The sequence below is a fragment of the Euprymna scolopes genome, chromosome 43, assembly GCF_053919585.1.
Source record: "Euprymna scolopes isolate OS-2025 chromosome 43, ASM5391958v1, whole genome shotgun sequence".
Classification (NCBI taxonomy): domain Eukaryota; kingdom Metazoa; phylum Mollusca; class Cephalopoda; order Sepiida; family Sepiolidae; genus Euprymna; species Euprymna scolopes.
The window spans coordinates 6,672,406-6,695,424 of record NC_136524.1 but is presented as its reverse complement, the minus strand read 5'-3'; the positions used below and the strand labels follow the sequence as shown (position 1 = coordinate 6,695,424).

The 23,019-nt window shown below is 35.1% G+C and overlaps 1 protein-coding gene across 1 annotated transcript in view; it reads left to right on the top strand.

The window, feature by feature from the left end:
- Positions 1-1,433: 1,433 nt before the first annotated feature.
- LOC145268380 (collagen alpha-3(VI) chain-like) overlaps positions 1,434-23,019 on the top strand; it is a 155,605-nt gene continuing 134,019 nt past the window's right edge. Inside the window, exon 1 of the mRNA XM_080123937.1 lies at positions 1,434-1,514. Coding sequence (XP_079980063.1) covers positions 1,434-1,514 — 81 coding nt within the window. The remainder of the gene's footprint in view (positions 1,515-23,019) is intronic.

The window sequence follows — 23,019 nt, the reverse complement described above, 5'->3', positions numbered from 1 at the left end:
GCGTCGCAAACAAGAAAGTTTTATCAACTATTATAGATCAAGCAAACCGCAAAGAAATACGACACTGGAATGCACCTACCTTCGTCTCGAACAAGGGATGTGATCATCGCAATCAGCTTTAACCCAAGTCGATGTCTCACAAATAGGAATTTATACTCGCTAGGGATGTCATCACGACAAGCCTATCCTAACGTGCAATACGTATTTTCAGAATGTGTGAGATAATATATAATTATTTCCACTGCCAGACAACATATATATATATATATATATATATATATATATATATATATATATATATATATATGTATGTATATATATATATATTGTATTGGTAGTAATTATTAAGTGTGTCTACCAAAAGAGTGCTCAATGTTTAGACAGAGCCAAAATAAGTGAATTTAGTTTACAAACGGCTACACATAAGCATACATGTTTCAGCGAAAACCCAATGTTTGAGTTGAAACAGCCAGAGTTATCCTTGGCCTGACGAAGCGATTCCCTTACTGGGTTTTCGCTGAAACATGTATGCTTATGTGTAGCCGTTTGTAAACTAAATTCACTTATATATATATATATATATATATATATATATATATATCACGTTATGTAAAAAACATTTTTGGTTATTGAACTGCACCACTTTGTTAGTGATAGCAATTTCCTAAGTAGCTTTGCGTTTTGCATTCGAACTATTTAACATTCCTGTGTATGATCATTGCGGTACAATAGAGATGGAGCGATGCTAATAATTTGGCATTATATTCATAGTTAAGTTTCAACACACCTAAATAAGAAGTTAACTAAGACATATAGGCTGTAACAATTGATATAAATTATTGTTTTCAATTTAAAACAAATTCCGCATGCACGACATTGTCTGCGAGTCTTTTTTATATAGATCTTTTTTTTACTTTGTTTATGCTTATGTGTCATTACATTTGTTCGTCCAATTATTAATTCAGTTAAATCATGGAAATAAAACTATAAAATTAATTATTAAAGTGACATATTTGATTCATATTCGCCAGTTTTTATGACTCGATATTAGATAGTTTAAATGATTTAATACTTGAAAGTTAAACTGATTATATATTGAATGGTTTAAACGATATTATATTAGGCAGTTTGAATGACTTCATATTTGGCAGTTTAATTGAATTAATATCGAACAGCTAAATCATCTTATATTCGGAAAATTTACTAACTATTGGGCAGTTTAAATGACTGCTAACAAAAATCGCCAGAATGTGGTCATTCAGGAAATAAGGAGCAAGGAGGAAAGCAAAAGGCTCGTATAAGGTGTTCACCAGTCACAGCAGGGGCAAAAGTCAGACTGGGTAGAAGCTGTGCAATGACTAAACTCGCCAAATGGAAGAAGGGGGACGATCCAACCTGTTCTTAATGCAAAGAAAACCCACAGACGATGGAACATGTTCTTAGTTCCTGCAGAGTGGTTCTTGCTAATGGCCGATATACGTGGCGGTAACAGATTACTAGAGAAACTGGCCACAGTAAGTAATCATATGAAGCTGGAAACAACTAACAAGTTTTTGCTGAGGGAGGAAAAATGTAGATCGAATCCAAAACTATAACTGGCACATTACTAGTACCTGGCCAAAATATTCTTGGAATCGATGATGATTGGATAGTCGATACAAATCTTCTAGCATGACAAACTAATGACCCTAAAACTATTAGAGAAAAGGGGAAACAGCCATTGTTCTATCGTCGAGAACAAGGAAAAGACTCATCTTGATTGAGTTGACAGTACCTTACGAGAGCCGGGTAAAAAAAAAAACATCAATAGAAGACAGAGAAATATGAAAATCTAAAAAGAGAGCTGACCCGTGAAAGTTTCTGCTGCAACCATTCGAGCTGTTGAGATTAGTGAAAGGTGTTTCCTTACAGGCTCTCCATATCAACCTTTAAGCCGGCTTGGAATTAAAAGCCGAAAAAGAATCGTAGCCAGTAAATACCTCATGGAGATAACCGAACATTGCGCAATGTGGCCCTGGGAAAAATGAATACCACATGATATGGTAGCAAGTGTCTCTGTGAGTAGATTTATTTTATTTATTTTAATATTTTTTTTTATTATAATTCAATTTATTTATTTTTATTAATTTCTTTTTTCTTATACTCATTGAATTTTTAAATTTATTTTTTAATTTGTTTTATTTATCTCTTTTGTCTTTTTCTTCTTTTCGATATGAGCGCGTTTTAACTTAATGAATGTTAAACGCAGCCTTTGAACATTTAAACGACATGCGCAAAGCTATAGTCGTAACAGGAAACACTAAATTATTGAACGTCAATTTTTGTTGGATTGAGCACTTCATTAAAATGAAATTCAAATAATAGAGCCTTGCATCAGTTATGGGAGATACGCACGCGAAAAGGCTATAGGGAGGAAAGCCCCGAAACGGTACTTATTCTCTTCTTATGACCCGATATTATCTTGAGGACTAAATGAAATACTCAACGATAAACAGGATTATATATGAATCTACGAGTGAATAAACTAAGAAGAGAGGCCTTGAAACTGTCAATTATCTCTGCTTTTAACCGACATTGACTGTAAGCTGAAATAGATTACTTCGCAAGTGAAAAAGGTTGAAAAACCTCATTATATATAAGCCTACAAGCTAAGCTGTTTCTTTCCAAACATAATATCATCTGTTGTTCGCTTGCTTCATGGCGAGTTTCTGCTACTGTTCTGGTAGTAATTTTTATTCTATTACTTCATATATGATTAATATTGGACAGTTTGATTGGCCTTATATTTTACAATTCGAACTATTTCACATTGAACAACTAAAATGTTTTTTATTGAACAATTTAGCTTACTTCATAATGGGCAGTTCAACCAATTTATATTAGACAGTTTTAATGATTGCGTATTGGACATTTTAAAATATTTTATATTAAACAGTTCAAATGATATAATATTGAACAGTCTAAATAACTCTATATAAGACACTTTAAGTAATTCATATTATTCAGTTTTAAATACTTTATACTGAACAGTTGAAATAATATTTAGTTAACTTCATTGAACAACTTTATATGGGGTTGTTTAAATGAGTCTTTAGTAGACAGCTTAAATTAGTTTATATCGAGTAGTTTAAACGATCTCATATAAGACAGTTTTGAATAACCTCAATGGGACAGTTTAAATAACGTTATGTTGAACAACTAAATGATCTTACATTATATAATATCGATAATGATTTGTTATTTAACAGACCAAATACATTTATATGAGACAATTCAAATAACTTTATATTGTATAGTTTAAATGATTATATATTGGAGAGTTTTAATTATTAACATTACATATTGAACTGTTTAATGACATGATATTAGACCGTATGGACGGATTTATATTGGACAGTTGAAATGAGTTTATATAGGGCAGAATTTATATAAAATAGTTTAATGACTTTATATTGAACAGTTTAAATTTATTTTTATTCTACACTATAAGTGAATCGGGGGTGGGTGATTTTAAATGAATTGATATTACGCAGTTTCAATAACAATATATTGTTCGATTTAAATATTGTTATATAGCGGCCTACATTACGGATATCTACAGGAGACGCCACTAGTCTCCTTATACGTATACGTGTATGCTATATGTCCTTCTCTTAACTGTATTGTTAACGAGTCGTATTGTCTATATACGCATAAGTGGCATGTTTATATGGTATAGCAGTATCGTGTGTGTACACCGTCCTGACAATGTATGTATAAATATAACGGCGTCGTCTGTGTGTGCATATATATATGGTGTTCAATAAATGTATGTATATATATGGTGTTCAATAAATGTGTAAACAGACACCAAAGTACTCTTGAAATGTATGTATAATTTGCTATATTCACTGTATTTATAAAATACATACTCCTGTTAATCTTCTTTGTGGGTGCGTGTGTTACATATTAAATTACAGTTCACAATAATTGAAAATGAACTTACGAGAGATAATTCTTTAGATAACGTATATATACACACTATCATTGTGGCTCAGACAAAAGAAAACATATATTCTTTCTCCGGCAGTTGATACTAATATCGTCAATGGTTCGAAATGAATTCCTAATTGATTTGTGTTTACGTGCATATATCAAAACGTATTTCCTTGTTAGTTACGCCCTTTACGTAAACAGGCCAATCTTATTGTTTATTGTAAATATATTTGTTTTGCTGAACTCAATTCCAGTCCTTCATTATAATACTTCATATTAGATATTTTAAAAGAACTTCATTTTAGCATAAATGACTGCATAATGCAGTTCAAATAATTTCATATTTGCTCACAGTACTCCGTTTATATTTGCCCTCTATCCTCCCACAACAGCTGAAGTTCTATCTTTAAGAGCATATCTGAAAAAAATTGACAACATCCTATCTGATCATCCTTCGGCTAACATTCACGTCTGTGGAGACTTAAATATTCACAATGTGGAATGGTTAACCCACTCAAACAAGACAGATGATAAGGGGAGGTTCTATCACGATTTCTCCATTGCTCACTAAGATTGTTCGCGAACCCACTCGTGTACCCGATACTGACGGTCAGTGTACAAGTCTCCTAGATCTTTTCCACACAAATTACCCTGAGCTATGTTCACCTTCCGTTCTGTCTCCACTGGGATCTTCCGATCACTCTGTTATATAAGTTAAAATAAAACTCTATGGCTGACCGGGATAGTTTCCATATATTTATATCAGATCTACCTCTGCATTCCACGTTTAAAAACGATGTGTCCTCTATAGTATCAGACCTGACCGAATGGTTAATTGTAGGTATAGACCGATTCATAACCTCCAAAAATTCCAGCAAAATCTTAACAGCCAGCCGTGGTTCTCTCTGGAATTTACTGCTGCCATTGCGCACAGAAATCACTTTTTCCATTGCTTCCACCATTGCAGATGTACTGAGACTAAAACCGCTTTCAAGACTTCCAGCAACCACTGTAAAAGAGTAATAAAGAACGCGAAAGAGTTGCATGCTGAGCGCGTCAAGTTCAAAGTGGCTGAGCAGCTGCTTTCTACCAGTTTTGGCAAATAGCAAACAGAATCCTGAACAGAAGCGTGCGTTCTATCCCAACTATCATCAATGGACTTGAGGTCATCTCGTCAGTATCAGACAAAGCCAAACTCTTTGTTAAGAATGTTGCAGCTAACTCTACATTATGCGACCAAGGCTGCCCCTCCCCGTATTTTCTCCCGTATCAGACAAAATGCTATGCAACATACAAATATCTGTGCGTGATGTTGCCAAGCTAATCAAAAACATTGATTCCAGTAAAGCAAATGGTCATGACGGCATTCCATTTATAGTGCTTAAAAAACTTCAACCAAAACTAGTTCCCATACTTACAAAGCTGTTTAAACGTTGTCTTAAGGAGAATTGCTTCCCATAACCCTGGAAAATATCATCAGTATACCCTGTATTTAAGAATTCAGGTGATCAATCATCTCCCTCTCAGTACAGACCAATAAGTCTCCTGTGCGTCATAAGTAAGTTACTGGAATCTGTGTTAAATAGAGAAGTAGTTAACCACCTCAGTAAAATAACATTCTTAGTGACATGCAATATGGTTTCCGTTGTGCTAGATCGACAGCAGATGTGCTACGGTTATATCTCATAGGATTAGCGAATGTCTCGACGGAGGTTTCCTTTCTATGGCAATTGCTCGTAACATATCAAAGGCCTTTGATAGGGTATGACATAAAGGTCTACTTCACAAAATCTCCAACTATGGCAATTATTAAACCATTTCTTTCTGATAGGTTTATAAGAGTAGTGTTTTATGAGCAGAAATAAGAAGCTCATAGTAATGCTGGAGTCACTCAGAGGTCCATCCCGGGCCCAACTCTCTTCCTGATCTGCATCAGTTATCTTCCAAATCACATCCGTATGTCTTTCGTAGACATTTATGCTGATGAAATATGTGGCAGCACACCAGAAGCCGTAAACGACCAAATTCTCTCTGATTCTCTTTCCTCTGATCTTGAGCATGTGGTAAAATGGGGAAAGAGGTGACTGGTTATCAATTATTGATAGTGTTTTTAGTCAGGCGAGTGTTTCTCGTAAATGTTTGGCGAAATGGGACCATAGATTTGAGCTCAGACGAGCACTTGCCATGAAAATAACGATAACGCAGAAACAGGCTAGCAATGTCTCTTCCGTGAGAAAGATTCCCACTCTTTATCTGTACCTAAACCTAAACGTAGATTCCATGAGCAAAGATTCTTTCTTAGAACTGCATACCTGTGGAACTCTTCCGTTTACCTGCTTTCCAGCTGACTACAATATGGCCATCTTCAAGTCCAATGTAAATAAGTTCTTGGTGAGCCGTTCCCTTTAAGTAATCCAATTTACCAAATTTACACTTCTAACGATTACTATGATATTGTTCCTTTGACTACCGTACACTCTTTAACCCTCATCCTCGAGTGGCCTGTGAGCCTTGATAAATGGTGATTCCTTTGTAAAAAAAAAAAAAGAAAATCATATGAGGAAATTAAAATGACTTAATATTGTAAAATTTACATGACTGGGTGATACTTTAACTGGCTTTAAAATATTTTATCCGGTAAATATTTTATTGTGACTGCCAAATTTTTTTATTGAAAATATTTTATATGCCCATAACATCGTAATATATAGCAGTGTTGTCTTTTGTTATTCACTCGCTCTCTCGGGTAATCTGGCGTTGCCCGGGAGTTTTGTCGGGTTAGGCATAAATATTCCTATTTTTAAACTCCTTTAAAAGAAGATTCAGCATACAGTTCCATAGTAAAGGTGATAAAATCCCACTTTAGGGGTTTCATTTAACTACTTCCCTTTTAACAGTTGCCCTCAGTAATTCTACTTGAACTGTTCTGTGCCTCACCATATACTTAATCCATCGGATGAGTACTGGCACATTGAGTTCTCGTAGCGACTTGAACATACTACTGAAGGGTATGTTGTCAAAAGCTCCAACGATATCTAAAAAGACACCGAGTGCCATCTTCTTTTTTGTTAGTTTACGCTCTATACAGATCACGAATTCATGAACCGCAGTCTCGGTAGAGACCCTGGCTCGGAACTACTGTGATTGAATGATAAATATTGCATAAATGTGTGTTTGAGAGCTAATTTTTTTTTGACAATCATTAATAAATATTATAAATTTATATATTAATATAATAGCAATGCCTGGAAAAAAATCATGGATTATATGGAAAAATGCGCGCATGAAAAGTAATATTCTTAAGATTTTATTAAACCTGGAAAAGTAAACGACAAGAAATTCAACCTGGAAAAGTAAAGAACAAGATATTCTAGTAAAGTAAAAAATAAGAATTTTTTAGACTTAAAATATTGCAGCTAAAAATAAAATTTGAATATTGATAAATATTTTATTTATTATTTGCATATGTTGTTGTTTATTGTTGAGTTAGAAAGAATTAAATGATCCTAATTATGATGTAATAAAATTATTAATTTTTATGTAAATTATAAAATTATTAATTCCATCTACTAACTAACTAACTAATGAATTAATTTTATTCAAATAATTTTCACTACATAAATATATGCAAATAATAGGGGGGGGGAATAAGTTCAATCCAGCGACTGACACCCTTTATGCAACAATATGTGACAATTGAATTAACTTCACATTTATTACAAGAACTTTTATCAGACAGTTTCAATGACTTCTTACGGATGTTTGACATCATATAAGATAGTCTAAAAGAACTTCATTTACGGCATCTTAAATAACTGCATAATATAGTTTAAATAACTGCATAATATAGTTTAAATAACTGCATAATATAGTTTAAATAGCTGCATAATATAGTTTAAATAGCTGCATAATATAGCTTAAATAACTGCATAATATAGTTTAAATAACTGCATAATATAGCTTAAATAACTGCATAATATAGTTTAAATAACTGCATAATATAGTTTAAATAACTGCATAATATAGCTTAAATAACTGCATAATATAGTTTAAATAACTGCATAATATAGTTTAAATAAGTGAAAAATATAGTTTAAGTAATTCCATATTTGATGATTGAATAACTTCATATTTGCCAAGTGAAATAAATCCATGTAGGCAACTAAAATGAAAAATTTAAATGACTGGGTACAGTTTGATTAATTCAATGTCTAATTATCAAATTTCAGATCACGCAAAAAATGTACACATGTGAGATGGTTTATGTTACATTGATGCGAAAACACCCCCCCCCACACACACATATATATATAATATGTAGTCATAAATAGTAATATTTACATCTAAAACAAAATATTCTAAAACGACTAAAATTCGTACGCAAGAGTATTTTATAAAAGTTAGTCTTCGTCGTTAAAGAGAATTTAAAATTATTTAGGATTTCCACCCGCTCACTAACTACGAAGTAAAAGTCAGTTCTGGGTGATACTCTTTTGGGGTTGAAGGCTTACTGCGGAATATACTAAGAATAAAACTGCGAATTACTTAAGAGTTTTCGTGGTCATTGCCCATTAAATGGTATGAATTATTCCATTCAAAACCTTTGGTAATTTAAAAGGATTTTTTGAGGGTGGAAAGATATTGCACCTTTACCGAAAGATTTTATGGTTGATGGATGATCCCCTTAATGTGCGACCTTTAAAGAAAATTAATTTGTAAGTTAACACGCACACATTAATTTGTAAGTTAACACACACATACATGTATATATTAAATTACAATATAAGTAATTTGCTTATTTGATATGTTCAGTTAGAAAAGTGATATAATGGATGAGTTTATGCTTGTAATTTATGAGTGGGCATGTGCGTCATAGCTCATCGATTGAGTCTCTTTGTTTTTATTCTAATTTAACCTGTTTAACCTCATCCAATAATCTCTTTATGTAATCTTTTCATATGAATTGGCTTATTTCTTCAACTTACGTAAGAACTTGCAGCAACGCGAACACTAGTTTGTTAAAATCTCGTGTCTTAGAGAAATCAACGACATTTTTATAAAAAGTATTAGAAAATGGGGATAAGCAGATGCAGACATGAAAGTTGAATGAAAAAGAAACATTATATATATATATATATATATATATACATATATATATACATATACATATATATATATATGAGGTGCCTTCAATAAGTTTCCAGACTTATTTCTTGTAGTCACTTTTATTTATACACACATAAAACTCTAGACCTCTTCGAAGTAATCTCATCCGTCTGCAATGCACTTATTTTATCGTTACAAAATTTCTGGAAGGCCCCAATGGAAGTCCCCTTGTGTGTGCATGTCAATGACCCTCGTTATAGCCTCTTTCATCTCTTTAATTGTCTCATAACGAAGGGTTTTCCTTGAGCTTAGAGAATAACCAAAATCACAGGGACAATGTCTTGATGTAGCTTTTCAATTAAACCTGAAAAAATAAAAAATAAAAATCGATCAGTCGTCTTTTAAATGCCTGTACAAAAAAAAGGTCTGGAAACTTATTCAACACACCTCGCGCATATATATATATATATATATATATATATATATATATATATATATATATATATATATATGTCTTGTGCAGCAAACGTCAGCACGGACTCTTTTACCATTATTAGTCGTGCTCATTCATTATACCATCTAAAGATCTTGGAGACCATTCACGTTCGACTCAGGAAACCTTCTCTTTGCAAGTAAAGGGAATGCCTCCTGGGGTTGAACGTGATTAATCTCTAGGGTATTCGTCCATAACGCCGTTTTATTTTAATCGCTTTGCCACTTTTTTCCCCCTGTAAATTTAATAAAACGCTTTTTTAATCGCTTTCATTCTTTATTTTAAAATAATTCTCTTGATACAGCTTTGAGAAGCGAGGGTCGAAACCGGTCAGCTGGCTCCCATTCTTTTTTTTTTTTTTTTTTTTTTACACAGTGATCACCACTTATCAAGGCCCGGAAGCCACTCAGGGATAAGGGTTATTGCAAGTACATTACGTTAGTGAGGAGATTTTATGAAGTGTTTAATTAGGGGGCGGTTCATTAGGAATTTGTTAACATTAGACTTGAAGACATCCAAGTTGTAGTCCGGAGGGAAGCAGGCAGACGGAACAGAGTTCCACAGGCGTGCAGTTCTAAGAAAGAAGCTTTGCTCATGAAATCCGCGTTTTGATTTAGGCACAGATATAGAGTGGGGGAAATTTTTCACAGTGGATTCAGCTAGACGGGTGATTTTCGTGAAAGTTTGGCGAGGGGGGACCAGGGATTGGAGTTCAGACGAGCACCTGCCATGAAAATAACGATAAAACAAGGATAGGCTCGCAACGTCTCTTCTGTGGGAGAGGGGTTGCAGGGTAGAGAAAAGGGCATCCCCCACTAAACCACGAAGTCTATTTTGTACTCTGTCAAGGCATGATAGGCTGTTTTTGGCAGCTCCTGCCCAGATATGGCAACAGTATTCCATCCTTGGCCGTACTTGGCTTTTATATAGATAGAGAATTGAATCAGTAGTGAGATATCTTCTGGAGCGGTAGAAGGATCCCACCATCTTTCCAGCGACCTTGGCAACAGACTTGATGTACGTGTTCCATTTCAGATCAGGAGTAAAGGTCAAACCCAGAAGCTTGTCAAAACACGGGGCCTCACCCAGACGAGAGCCATCCATCACAATTGATGCCAGCTGGGGATCAGAGCGTTGATGATGTAAGGATAGGAGTTTGGTTTTAGATGCATTAAAGGTAACTAGCCACATCTTCCCCCACTGAACCACGCGCTCGAGATCAGAGGAGAGAGAATCAGAGAGAACTTCGTCATTTACAGCCTTTGATGTGTTGCCGTAGATGGTCGTGTCATCAGCATAGATGTCAACGAATGATTTAAGTATGTGTTTAGGGAGGTCATTGATGTAGATCAGGAAGAGAGTTGGGCCCAGGATTGACCCCTGAGGGACTCCAGCATTTATATTGCAGGCCTCCGATTTTTGTCCATCTACCACTACTCTTATGAGCCTATCGGAGAGAAATGATTTAATGATTGAGAAAACATTTCCAGTTATACCGTAGCTGGAAATCTTGTGAAGTAGACCCTTATGCCATACTTTGTCAAAGGCCTTTGATATGTCAAGAGCAATTGCCCTAGAAAGGAAGCCTTTGTCAAGAGATTCACTAATCCTGTGGGATATAACCGTCAGCACATCTGCGGTAGATCTTGCAGAGCGGAAACCATATTGTGTGTCACTAAGAAGGTTGTTTCTGCTGAGGTGGTTGACTATTTCTCTATTTAATATTGATTCCAGTAACTTACTCATAACACAGAGAAGACTTATTGGTCTGTATTGAGAGGGAGATGACTTATCACCTGAATTCTTAAATACAGGGCAAACTGATGAGGTCTTCCAGGGGGTCGGAAAGCACTTCTCCTTAAGGCAGCGCTTAAATAGTTTCGTAAGTATGGGAGCAAGTTCTGGTTGAAGCTTTTTTAACACTATAATTGGGATGCCATCAGGGCCAGTTGCTTTACTGGAATCTAGGTTTTTTATTAGCTTGGCGACCTCATGCACGGATATTTGTATATTACCTAGCTTGTTCTGTGTTATAGGAGGAAATATGGGGAGTTGATGGCCTTCGTCGCATAGGGTAGAATTAGCTGCAAAGTTATTTGCAAATAGTTTGGCCTTGTCTGACGCTGACGAGATAACCTCTGGTCCATTGATAATGGTTGGGATAGAACGCACACTTCTGTTCAGGATCCTATTTGTTATTTGCCAAAACTGGTGGGAACCAAGCCGCTGATCAGCTACCTTGGATTTAACAGACTGGGCATATAGCTCTCTTGAATTTTTTATTACTCTTTTACAGTGGTTGCTGGCAGTCCTGAAAGCAGCTTTCCTCTCCTGCTCCCCCTTCATTCCCACCTTTTTGGAGAGGATATATATATATATTTATATATATACAAATTTACTTTTAATCATGAATCATAAAAGTCTTCCTTTCCTAATTGCAATATTTAAATTTTGTATCTCTAAAAACATCATGATATATAAATATATATATATATATATATTTTAGTAATGTAATTGATAATTTAAAAATCAAATTATAATTAAATTAAAAATCCGTTTCATAAGAAGGAACAACAACAAAATCAATTATTTGTACGATCGTTTCCGATATATATATATATATATATATATGTATATATATATATATATATATATATATATATATATATATATATATATATTGACAATACTGTAATCTCGCCCTTCCCCAGAATCTAGAAATGCATAAACTACTTGGACCAGGTTATCAAGAGGTCTCCGAATTCATTAAACAGATCGCTTCTTGTAAATCCCCATCGTCTAGGAACCCAATTCCACCTAAGATGTACAAGAATGGTGGACATGCACTGGTTAAAAAGCGCCATGTTCTTTTTGTGAAGTTATGAAAGGCAGGGCGTGCCCCACAAGATTATAAAGATGCAGGCATCAAAAACCTGTACCAGAATAAAGGAGTAAGGAATGTTTGTGACAATCATAAGAGGATATTACTTCTTTGCAAACCCTGGCTACAATCATTAGGCATTTTGTGAATAAAATCTACCCTGAGCCACACTCTAATTTTCGTTCGTGTCGTGGCACCATCGATATGAGAATTCCACCCCGCCAAGTTGCAGAGACAGTTCAAGAGGAAAATAAGGGACTTTATATGGATTTTGTCGACCTTTGTTGTCATTGCATATATATATATATATATATATATATATATATATATATATATATATATATATACATATGCAATTGTGTTGTCATTGCATATATATATATATATATATATATATATATATATATATATATATATATATATGCAATGACAAGGGCAGGTTCTTCCATACAGAAGTAGGGAGTGTGAGCCACCTGACATCAAGCTCGAACGTTCTGCTGGGGGGACGGCTACTATACAATGCGACACAATGGAGTGTGCAAATATCTGCACTTGAAAATCCATAAAATTTGAAAATCGAATGCAGCAGCAAATCCAGAGAACATGTCTACCAGAAAGAACAGTTGAAAATAATTTATACACCATCCATTATGTCTATGCAAACACCACAGCTACGTACCTAGGAAATGGGGTCATTAAATGTGACATAATTATATGGGGAAAAGTAGAAAGAAGCTGCCTTACTAGAAAGATCCAGTTAGTGTCCCCAATGATGTTGTGTTGAACAGAGATGAGAGAGAAAAGATAACGAAATACCAAGGTCTTATCTATGACATGAAAAGAAACTGGAATCTTAGGAAGATCTCCATCATCAAATGACCACTTTTCTTTCGCTTTTTGTTTATTTATTGCCTTAAATACTTTGTTGCCACTGGTTCACTCGCTTGCAATTTTGCAGATTTTCGCACACCCTTTATAAATTGTTCTTTCCAATCGAAGATGTAAACTTTCAAACTAGTTTCTTCTTTTGAGAATCGTTTTGCACCTATTACTTCTCATCATTTAATTTTTTTCACATATAACCTATCGACATCACACTTTGTCATTGTTTTTCTTGGTTTCCTATCCATATCCTTCTGTTCGTTTTTTTTCTATTGAATAATACCCGCCTCATAACGAAATATGACCTAATTCACTTTTTGAAAATGGTTTCAGTTTTTTGTCCCACATTTTAGCGACCTCCGATCAGATTCGACAGCACAAGTTAGAAGGTAGAAACCAACCATATAAAAAAAAATCAAAGGCCTAAAAGTTTAAATTAATTAAAAACAATTTATATATTTTACTTTAAATTTAATTATTAATGATTCTTGGCAGTATCTTTTCTTGACAAACATATTTAATTTAATTTCAAAGTTTTCTAAATTAAGTGTATTCTTTAAATGGTTACCGAACTAATTTATGCAAATTTTAATTTTTTCTTATGCAAGCAAAATAAATTTACATCGTATTTTGATGTTCAATATATGGTTTAGTTTTACTGATCGCTTAAACAAATATTTACCATTGGTACTAGAAATGGAAAATTAAGTTTAAAAATGTTACAAGAATCATTTTTAATTCCGATATCTCAAAAAAGTTCCAAATTTTTCGATTTCCGATTTCGATTCCCGTTAATCGTCCCAAAACCACTGTGCATAAAACTTTAAGTCATCCATAAATAATTATGGCTTACCCGGCACTCATTCTTTCTCAACTCATAACACGCATTTACCTTTCGTAATATGAACGATAAGGGTACACTTTCCGTTTATATTACCAAAAGTAAATACAAAAACAAAACAAAAAACAATGGCGAGAAGTTGTCCCCTTTAAAATCCCTCTATTTACATGACATTCCCAAGATCTTCCCCGTTTGATGTTAATGACACCTTCCATTGCTTCATACTTCTTTCCACGAAATCTCCCCCCCCCACACACACAACTGTTCCAAATATATTCCTTTATTTAGCTCTGAAAATATGAAGATCTTTTGCTGCTCAAGATATTGGTAAAACTCGTCTGCCTAAAAACTCGTCTGCCTAACTGCATCTCAGCAGTTTCTACACCAATGGAAGGTAGGTGATGGACCGATAGTTATCGCCCGTAACCCTAACCCTAACCCTTACCCTGTCCCCCCTTGATGTATCCTTCTGTTCTAAATTGTTTAATAATTCTGTCTTCGTACCTCGTCACATTTTCACTTTTTGCTACCATTCGTTGCTTCATTTCTTCCTTCCACTCTTTACGTTTTATTCAGTTGTTTGGCTTTCTGTGCTCTCTTTGCCCCTTTTCTGAAGCAAGTTCACACCCTGTCGTAATTTCTTTATGTTATCTTCCATTCTTCGTTTCCAGCTTGGTTTATTTCTTTTAAACGATCACCTCTTTTCAACCCGATACTGTATGCTACCTAAACATTTCTTGCTATGATCAAATTTTTTATTTAATTTCTATAATCGCTCTGCATTTCTTTTATTTCTTTTCACCATAATCTCTTTGTTTTTCAACTGTCTCTTTCACTTCCTCAGATTCTTCCACCTCTCCTTACTAGTTTTCCTATTATTACCAATTACTTCATCCTTTGTTTCCTTACCATTTCCTGCCGCTTCAGACACATCTTCCACTTCATTCTTTGTCCTTTTCTCATTAATCTGCACATCTTTTTTGTTTGCCGTGTTATTGCTCATTACATCAGCGTTCATCAGTATTTTTATTGCATCCAATTCCAGCTGTGATTTTTCTGTAGCTTTTGTCTGCTCTCACACACGCTGTTCATTCAAACGTTCCTCATTTATCCATTTTCTTAACATATGTTGTCTGTATCTCCTTGATAGGCTTTCGATTTTCATCATAATGATTTCTTCTGAAGAAACACTCCAAAACCCACTGTGCATTTAGCAAAATGACGACCGAGTTCTCGCTGCTGTGCCAAGATATATCTGCCGGCCGTTGGCCCTTCACTTTGATTTCGTCCTATTTACGCCGTTATTCTTAATCCTTAGTTTTGAGATGTAATGCATAAGAAGTATTTTTTAAGAGAGTTTGAGATCGTCCCCACTTCTACCCCGGCAATATGACAACTATTATTATTATTGGCTCACATGGAGCTTTCACACAAGTCAACAAACGATCTGATTGGAAACCTGTGGTGTTCTCTGGAAGCTGAGTGACAACAAGTCTCCCCAGACGTCCAGTTCTCTCCACCTCCTTCTATAGCATTTGCAAATGAATTTGCATCATCGCAACAGCCTCTTACCATTGATTTCTCGCCGGCAGTGGCCATTGGTTTATACTGGAATTTGAGTGGCACTAAGCCTCCCCAAAGTCCCAGTTCTCTTTGCGCTTGTCCAACCGAGGTCTGACTGGCGCCCTCTCCTCGGTCTTTCAGTCCTTCTTGACCCTTCTCAGCTCTTTGGTGTCACTTTTTTATTGGGAGGAGCGGTGGTGAAACTATGGGGGGATGCATTATGGGGGTTTAGAACTTGTAGATATGCAGCTTCGGTGTTCTTCATTCCCTGTAACGCTTATTCGTTATATTGTCTTCTTGTATTATTCTCCGCATTCTAGGGGGTTCCTTAATATTTCAGTCGTTTTCATTATCGTTAGTCGTTGTACTTTTGCAGTTATTCCTCTGATTCCGATTTCTGATATTCTTTTTTCGAAGTTTTTCGGAATTGTTCCTAGTGCTCCTACTATTATCGGTACTATTTTGATTTTCTTCATCCAAATCCCTTTTAACTCTCTGGCTAGCTCTGTGAATTTGCGTTTCTCCTTTTCTTTTATACTCACCCTGTGGTCAGCTGGGGCAGCAAAGTCTACGATTTGACAGGATTTTTCTTTCTTGTTAATTATTACGACATTTGGTCTTCTTGCTTGGATGGGTTTGTTCGTCTGTATGTCCATGTCCCTGAGGATTTTGTGGTTCTCGTTTTCGAGTCCTGTTGCGGGTTTATGCTTGTACCATTTGTTTGTACGCTCAAAATGCAGTCGTTTGCACAATTCCCAGTGCACCGCCTTCCCCACTTGGTCATGCCTATTTTTGTATTCCTTTTGCGCCAGTTTGCTGCATTCACTTACTATATGGTTTATCGTTTCATCTCTTTATCCACAGAGTCTGCATTTGCTGTTTTCTTGTGTTTTATCAATTCTTGCTTTGATATGGTTGGTCTTATCGAGTTATTTTGTGCTGCAGTTATTAGAGATTCAGTTTCTCGGTTTATATGTCCTTTTCGCATCCATGTCCAGGTGTTTTCGTTATTCTCATCTTTAGTCATTCTTATGAATCTTCCATGGAGTTGTTTCTCTTCCCATTTCTCTTTTCTCTTGTTGTCATTTGTCTCTCTGTTTTCTGCTTTGTTGTTTTTTCTGTGTCTCTCGCTGCCATAATTATCCTTTCAGTGTTTTGCGTTATGTATTTTTCTAGTTCATTTTTCGTGTCCTTCAGACAGTCTTCTATAGAGACCAGTCCTCTCCCGCCGTCTTTCCTTTTCACGTATAGCCTGTTAATATCGTCCTTTGGGTGTAGTGCATTATGCATAGTCATGAGTTTCCTGGTTTTCTGGTTGAGTTGTTTCAGTTCTTCTTTTGTCCACTCTATAAACGGTCCAGAGTATCTTACTAGTGATACTGCCCATGTATTTATACCTTTTATTAGGTTTCTGCAATATAATTTCGTTTCCAGGAGTTTTCTTGTTCTCCTGAGGTGTTCCTTTCCAATTTTCTCTTTCATTTCTGCTGCTCTGATGGTGTCCGCTTCCAGAATTCCCAAGTATTTATAGTCGTCTTGTTCCCCTAGTGCCCTCATTTCTAGTGGGTTGGTTGGGTAGTTCCATGCCTTCTGTCGTTTCCAGTTTTCCCTTTCTTATTACTAGTTGTGCGTACTTTTCCATTCCAAATTCCATTTGGATATCTTGGCTGAAGATCCTGTTAGTGTTAATTAGTATCTCTAGCTCCTATTCGGTCCTTGCAAAAAGTTTCAGATCGTTCATTTTTTCCTTGGAAGATCCTTCTTTGTATGCTAATTTCTGTTATGTGTTGTCCATCAGCTGTCAACTCCAGTCTCCATGTTTTCATTGCATTTTCTATTACTTTGGTGATCCCGCTTCGTATTTTATACATTTTTAGGCATTCTATTATCCATGCTTGGGGGATCCTGTCATATGCTTTTTTTGTAGTCGATCCATGCCATGGCTAAATTCTTTCTCCCCCTTTTTACCTCCTTTAGGATCTTTTGATCTATATATAGCAGATCTTTTCCCTTTTTGGCATCCTTTCTGCTCCTCGGGGATGAGTCCACGGTTATTCAGGGAGCGGTAGATTTGTTCCCTCAGTTGTGCTGTCAGTATATTCCACATAGTTGGTAAGCACGTGATTGGCCTATAGTTGCTAGGGACGGTTTCTTTCTCCGTGTCCTTCTGTAGCAGTGTGGTTCTACCTTTTGTCATCCAGTCTGGTACGCTTGCTTCCTGTATACATCTTCTCAGGTTTTGGGCTAGTCTTTCGTGTAAGGTTGTGAATTTTTTGAACCAGTATGCATGTATCCCGTCGTGCCCTGGTGCTCTCCAGTTTGCCATTTTCCTATGGGTTTCTTTAGGGTTTCCTTGCTGATTTCATTCGCTGTTCCTTCTTCTATTTGTTGTAACTCTTCTTTCATGTCTTTCAGCCATTCGCTCTTCCCATATTACTCCAGTAGAGTGGGAAGAGCGACGAGATCACAATAGAAACGCCGAATGGCTGAAAGACATGAAAGAAGAGTTACAACAAATTATTATTATTATTATTATTATTATTATTATTATTATTATTATTATTATTATTATTATTATTATTATTTAAAATAATAATATCTATGCGCAGATAATCCCCCATACCTACTATTTATACTGTTACAATAAAATGAAATCTAATCTAGAAATAGGTTTCCAATAAAACTTATTCTACATAAATGTTTAAAATATACAAACATTGTCAGACATGTTCGAAGACTTAAAGAGAAAAGGAAATATTGCTCCATTATTGCGTCTATGAACAGTTGACAGATTCGCAGATTGAATAATTTTCCATTATAATATCAACATATGTCATCAAATATATTGTCGCGTCATGTATATTTGGTTATCGTTCAGATGTAATTGTTTCATTAAATATTAAATTATGATGTCAACTACCAGGTGCAATTTGTACATACACTTTTCGGTCTGATATAGTTGCGTTATTAAATATTAAATTACCAATGTTGCGTTATTAAATATTAAATTACCAATGACTTTTCTTAGCAGAATAAAATCAAGGTACAGCAAGTTGAAAGCTGTTACAAAAAAGATGGGCTCCCTCTGCCTTGCTAGACAATTACTCACACCAGAAAGCATCCCATACCTTTATAAAGTCACAATTCGCCCATGCATGGAGTATTGTTGCCACACCAAAGTTGGTGCATATAAGACTAGACTTTCATTCTAAGACAAAAGTGTAAAAAGTCTATAAGGCCTTTGTATTCTTTTTCACTGGCCCCCTACTCCTCCTATTTGAACCCACTTGACTACTTCATTTGGTCATACGTAGAGAACATCACCAAGATGACTCCCACAAAATCAGACTCAGCCTAATTGCCACCATCCGTCTAATATTCACCGGACTCCTGCACTTGTTGAAAAGGCATGCTCCCAGTTCCGGACCTGGCAGCCGATCTGGCCAATTCTGGACCTAGCAGTCGGTATCAAGGCAGTGACTGCGGCTGAAGGCGGCTACATTGAATAGATGTCAGCTCTACTACATAATCAAGTTACCTGAATTGATTTTTTCAATAAAATTTTTAAAATAAAGCTGTAGTGTTGTTTTTTAAGGCGAAACTTTCATCCTTCCACCTTATATATATATATATATATATATATATATATATATATATATATATATATATATATATATATATATATATATATATATAACTACTTCGTTTACCCACACAAATTTAATATACGAAAGTATAGATTTATGCGTAAACTTTAAGTATTTACTTCAAAAGTGCTCAATACGTAGGTAGAGCTGGTTAGTAATTTATAAAACATATATGGCGATTAAGCTACACTGAATATTCTGCGTTTCATCCACTGTAGGATTCGTCAGGCTTATGCGCAACGAATCCTACAGCGATGAAACGCAGAATCCTACAGTGGATGAAACGCAGAATATTCAGTGTAGCTTAATCGCCATATATATTTTATAAATTACTATATATATATATATATATATATATATATATATATATATATATATATATATATATATATATAAGAAGGCTTCCTTCAGACTTGACAGACTATGGATATCCACTGTAAGGGTACCTGTGCGTGAAATTTTTTGTGGCAAGTGTTGCGCAAACTCCAACCACAACTCTCCTGAGTCGACATTGTTAAATTCGAGTGGCAAGTGGAGAATCAGGACGACTGGAAACAATGCCGAGATAAGCGGAAAGCACATACAGACATGACAGAAAAGAATACTAAGATAAATATTTTCCGAAGATTGATATATGTTTATTTGTATTTATAGATAAGAACAGTGCTGAAATAACTTGGGGTATTTAATTAAAATTGCATCTAACAACATTGAAGCATGTCACAAACCAAAGAAGTATCAGACCTATCAGAATTTCTGTGATGACTAATCATGGATCAAGATGGAGGTGATTTTAGTCAATGCAAAATAGCAAGAAAATCTTTCAATAACCATTTCTACTGTTAAGAGAGTGATCGTACAATTCACAAGAGAAGACAAAGTGCACAAAATATCATCTAGGTCTTCTGAAAGAACCTTGCGTCTTGTGCAAAGAAATGTTGAAGCGGATTCACGGTTCAAAGCCTCTGACATTGCAACATTGTCAGCCTCACAATAGCTGTTATCTTCAAAAGAATGGTTTCGTGAGATGGTGAAGAGACCCTATGATATTTTGTGATCAATGTCATTTTCTCTGATGAGTCACGATTTGCATTTTTTCCTGACAGTGGAAGGGTATGGGTATGGAGGCTCCCTCAGCAAAAGTTTGACTTTAAAAAACTGAGGCGGACACTGAATCATGGGGTTTCTTAGTTATGGTTTGGGGTGCAATTTGATGGTTGTTTAGATCTTATGGAGTGCAAGGAAAGATCAATTCTGCTAAATACGTTTCAGTATTACATGAAGGACTCTTACCAATATTCTCAAGTGGTAAAATAAACCCTAATCCTAACCCTAATCCTAACTCCCGACACAACATTGTTTGAGCCAAAATGGGGTTAATAAACGTCTATGGTAAAATCAGTCTCCGGATATGAAACGAATTAAAAACCTTTGGGGCATATTAGACCGGTATCTTCGCAAAAAATGAAGTCATCTTTTAAGTCTGAACTTTTAGCATTATTGCATCAGACATGGCAAGAAATTCTTCAAGATAATATTCGTCAACTGATCAATGCCATGCCTAGAAAGGTCCTAGCATTAAAAACAGCAAAAAGAATGTAAACCAACATTGCACCAAGTATTAGTTATGGAATTTGTGACTATTTATTTTTATTTTGTTCTAAAAACTTTGTTTATTGAAATAAAGTGTTTCTATGTATATTCTTTTCTGTCATTTTCTGTACATACATACATACATACATACATACATACATACATACATATATATATATATATATATATATATATATATATATATATGCACACACACAGAGCAACCCGGATATAAGAGACCACGATATAAAAACCAGGATATAAAATTCTTATTCGAAGCTCGACAGAACTATTATATCCGAGTTACACTATATATATATATATATATATATATATATATATATATATATATATATATATATATATATGTGTGTGTGTGTGTGTGTGTGTGTGTGTGTGTGTGTGTGCATGCGTGTGCGTGTGTGTGTGGGAGGAAATCAATATTTTAGAAATAATATTTTTATTAATAATTAATTTTAAGGGTTTTATTAATGGATCAATGTTTATCTTTTTCTATTTTTTAAACTTCTGGCGATATTTGATCAAATATCAAAATTATAATTTCTACCCTGTTTCGCATAGTTTTGTATTATGGCGAAGAAGAAACACTATACTTATCCTCAAGAAAAGGTAAATTGCATTTTATCTATTGAATATTTTTTTTATTTAAAAATATATTCTTAGTGCTGTTTTTCTTTTTCAGTCAATTATGTTCTATGAAGACTTCGAGGGAAGGGAGAGAGTACAAATGAGTGACGGTCGCAACAGAACGCTTATATTAACACTAATATTATTATAAATTCGTATTACGTTATTATATTATTATAAAGTCGTTTACGCATGCTAATCATCCCGTTGCCGTTGCTACCATCATCATTCTGAAACCAGATTGCTTTTTCACTTTCACCGAACCACGTCGATACACTTGTTTATTCAATGGGAAAGAACAGAAACTCGGCGAATGCGCGTGTGTGTGTAAAAGAAAAAGATTTTACTACGTCAATCACCCGACCGGTCCTGTCACATATTTGGGGGACAGCATGCAAAAACATACCTTTTCTCGTTCATATCTTACAAGCTAAAAGAATTAGAGGTTTTCTTCGGATGTCACCTGATTTGTATAACTTTCGGAGGGTGTCAACTATGTAATGTGAGAATCAAACGCGACCTACATGTGCGGCAACTACAACAGAGCCTGTCTACCCAGATAGACCTGCATAGTCACGAGAGACTAATTCGGCAACGGACTAATCTTAGCAGAACTTCATTGTCTTTTGGGATAGACGGATGACAAGAAAAATCAATATGATTTATTTTGTATCTTTTGGAATTTTAGAGAGTAAATATCCCCTGACACCAAGGATTAGCAAAAACCTGATATTTATTTATTTTTCCTCTTTTCCTTTCTCCTCTTATTATTTACCCTTCTTTAATGATCCTATTATTTAACCGTTAATATATAGTTTCGCTTTATTAATACGAAAAAGCCAAAGAAATACTGGAGACGTCGACACGATGTGAATTTTGTTTAACTCGATCAAAAAAAAAAAAAAGATAGAGACAATGTCCCTTTGCGAATGCGAGATATTACGATCCTAGAAGTATGGGAAAACTTCTCGCGGAATCTAACCAACGTGAAAACCTTGATGCAAAAAGCCTTTTGTAGACATACACAAACACTCGCGCCCAGTTTGCCTTTTATATAATACTAGTGGCGATGCCCGGCGTTGCTAGGGTGTTTGGAGGTGTGTGTGTAGGGGGGAGGGGTAAGTAATAACCCTGTTTAAATATTATAAAAAAACGATGTTAAAAAATCGGAAAAAAAGCAGCGAACAAACAAAGGTATTAAAATGTAACATGTTGGGGAGGGGGGGAACAGCGAAAAGCAGAAAACGTGGCATAAATACTCCTGTTTCAATATCGAAAAAAATATTATCTGATAATTCGGATCGAACCTGCAGGCTTAAGATAACAACGCTGATGACCGCGTGTTGGAGGGGAGTAAACTAAAGAATACATGAAGTAATAACCCTGTTTA